At 37.8% G+C, this 3,290-nt stretch overlaps 1 protein-coding gene across 1 annotated transcript; it reads right to left on the bottom strand.

The window, feature by feature from the left end:
• Window positions 1–673: 673 nt before the first annotated feature.
• On the bottom strand, window positions 674–2,916 carry LOC129226291 (uncharacterized). Its single transcript, XM_054860895.1, has one exon. It carries the CDS (start codon window positions 2,405–2,407, stop codon window positions 968–970), a length of 1,440 nt encoding a protein of 479 aa, XP_054716870.1. The 5' UTR covers window positions 2,408–2,916; the 3' UTR covers window positions 674–967.
• Between the last annotated feature and the right edge of the window lie 374 nt (window positions 2,917–3,290).

Raw genomic sequence — 3,290 nt, 5'->3', positions numbered from 1 at the left:
GTGCCATTCCCTGCCCTGTTCAAATAGCGCTCTTCATGGAAAATGACCCATACAGTGAAAAATGATCAACGACTGCCAACAGACTATTATAATCAGCTATTTTTATAAGCAGTAAGTTTGTTCTTTTTTTATGCACGTAGGGCATATGTATCGAAAACATTACACATTTTGTTTATTATATATTTATTTATCACTAGAATGAAGCCCTTTCCAAAAAGTCTCTGGCAACTAACCCCTATTTCAACACTAATATTACGTATTAATTTGTACATTTTTTATTTATGCGGCATTTTCGTCGGACGTAAACCCCGCATAAAACGAAGATCTACTGTATTTTTAAAAATGTGCAAATTTATAGCTAAAACTTTTTCTCATTAGTTATTATGTACAACACTGATACTTAAGAAACACTTTAAAACCAAGAAGAGTTCTAAATGATCTTTTTTCCTAATTTTTCATTCAGTTAAATGCATAAGTAGGAAGATACTACTCAATCTGTATACAAAAAAAATGCAGTAAATGGGTAAATGTTTTCATAAATGAAAAATATTACTTACTTTAGCAGTCATCCATGTCTTCGAATATTAGCTGAATCAGCATCAAAGAACTAAAAGATAACCTACTGCTCATGAAATACAACGCTTGGAAAATAAAACAAAATATTGCTCTCATCGTAAATATTTATTCTATGGTAACAGTCAATATGAGCACAATTCCATTACTGTATTTAACAGTAGAATTTCTTCGAGGCTCTCATTGTAAATATTTATTCTATCTTAACAGTTAATATGAGCACAATTCTGTCATCACATTTAACAGTGGGATATATAAGAGCTAATGTACAATTTGTAAAGGTATATAGTCGTTCAACGTAGCTCCTAAGTGGCGAAATTATGTAAAATAAATTATCCATTTGTTATAAATCCTTGAAATGAAATCCTAAAGCAACAAATAACCACGCACTCTTTTAAGATCCTGAGTTTAAACTTTCCATTACTTGTGGGCTCATCTGCACTAGAACGATGATATACGTGCACAGCGCACTCACTAGAGTTATGAGGATACTCCGCGTAATGTAAAAGAATCTTCCAACCGTGAATGTCACAGGAAACACAGTTACCCGATTTATTATAAGCTGCACTTCGTTGTACACACTCTGGTTGGGCATATCCTTGGAGCGAGCGAAGTTCACGATGTAAGGAATGGTCTGCAGGGCCACCTCAGCTACTCGACATCCACCAATCACGATCAGGATCACTATGGCTATGGCGTACAGGAAATCCAAGACCATGATGACCGTGCCGCCGCTGGAAATGAGTCCCTTCTCCTGTCGCAAGAAGCTGTTGACCTCCACGCAGATCACCAAAAGCACAAAAGCAAACCAGATGAAGACAGAAGCGTTGAACAACCGATCCGCCTCGAATACTAGTTCGCACAGAGTATTGTGGTCAACAGCCAAGTCGTGAATTATACCAGTTTCGACTATGTCAGCCTTGCCTTTCATTATTATCAGGCTCTTGTTGAGGCATTCGAACTGGAATTGGCAATTGCTGCATATGAAGCAGAAGAATAGCACGAGGAAAGCTTTCACTCCCCAGATCAGCATGACGTGTGTACCCCACACGAGAAGCACAACATTATAGGCACACAGTTCGGACATACACACTGGCTGCACATACGGCAAGTGAGCCTCAAGCATGTGATGTATGTCCCAAGATTGTATTATGATGGACAGCGCCACCACGTAAAAAACGAGGAACAGCACTGTGGCTACAACTGCGAATGTCTCCCACCGATAACTCTTGGTTTCGGAAGCCGATTTTTCAAAGTGCAGTGTCTGCATTTGGCATGTCAGTCTCCGCACTCTCCTCACTCTCAAGAGCAAGATATCCATTGGTATCACCGTAGTCACTGCATCGACCGAGACAACCAGAGTGAACCACAAATGTCCGCTTCTGTTTGGGGATCCCAAGAGGATCACATAGTGGACAGCAAAAGCGTGTAGAATCACTAGAACCAAGATCTTGATGATCGGACGGAAGAAGCAGTGTGCGGCATCCTTTTTGGGGGGATCCTCCAGTAGATCCGTCAGCCCAAGTGTCCATGACCACCAGTAAAAAACTCTAGGACCGTCAAAGCGAGGTCTGTCATGGTGGTCATCCCTTTCTCCCCGTTGGTCGCAGGACAAAGGTAAATTGGTAATCTCCATAGTAACATGAGATTCGCTGCTGCTGCAGTGGCGTTTGACACACTCCAAATCTAACATTGCTGAGGGAGACACAAGTGGTGGCTGACATGGGGAGTATGAACGTTTAGAACATTGAATAGGAGGAGGAATTGGTCTGATCTTATTCACCGAGTCCAAATCTAGTTCGAGAGAATCAACCTGTTGCGGGTATAAGCTCATATATAACGAATGTTCACGCGCTTCTTTGCATTCGCAAGCTCAGGTTTAGTCATCATTAATATTCATTTCACCAAATTAAACAAGCTGGCAGCAGGAAGAATTGCAAGCATCTTTAATGCAGTTGTAGCTTTGAAACTGTTTTATTTTATTTCCATGTGTAAGCTTTTGAAACAAAGAGTTTTATTCACACTCCACACTCGTTTTAGGAAAACATATTTTCGGAATACTTTGCCATATTAAACTTTTTACAATCCAACTGCTTTTTTTCCCCCTCACACTTAGTTTTCAAAACACGAGTCGAATTAATTCGTCAGAACTTTATCTGTAGACTTGATATTCAACTAAGCGATACTGGTACTTCTTTTTATAATGAAATTATAATAAAATATTATTAAATGAAATATTTTCAGGTTTTTGAATATATTCTCTCATTAAATTACAAACAAATACAAAATATTGCTATACTGCAGATTATTTTACCTTCTCCATTTGTATTGAAAAATCTATCAATATCCTACTCGTACATTTTTTTTTCTAGAAAAACTTTAAAGTCCTGTACTGAAGTTTATGAGAATATTCTTCTATGAACCGCTCCAAAAAATAGCTTTCTTTGCGGAAAATACGGAAAACTTGCTTTTTTTAAAGCTTAAATATTGACGCCTTATGTTCTACATAATTATCTATTACATTCTGTTTGGATAACTTCGAATGCTATTTGCTTCGAACTTTACACCTTCAATTAGTACTAAAAATATGTCTTGCTTAAAATGCTAATGGAAAATTTACTGCTTAGTGCCTTATCGTAGCAACTAGTGCTAAAATGTCAAGTAGCAATAGCATAGAGAAAATAATTTTGTTTCATGCGTATTTCAATTTTGTTTAG

The sequence above is a fragment of the Uloborus diversus genome, chromosome 7 (assembly GCF_026930045.1).
Source record: "Uloborus diversus isolate 005 chromosome 7, Udiv.v.3.1, whole genome shotgun sequence".
Classification (NCBI taxonomy): domain Eukaryota; kingdom Metazoa; phylum Arthropoda; class Arachnida; order Araneae; family Uloboridae; genus Uloborus; species Uloborus diversus.
The sequence above is the reverse complement of the archived record's forward strand: the minus strand, read 5'-3'. Positions and strand labels throughout refer to the sequence as shown.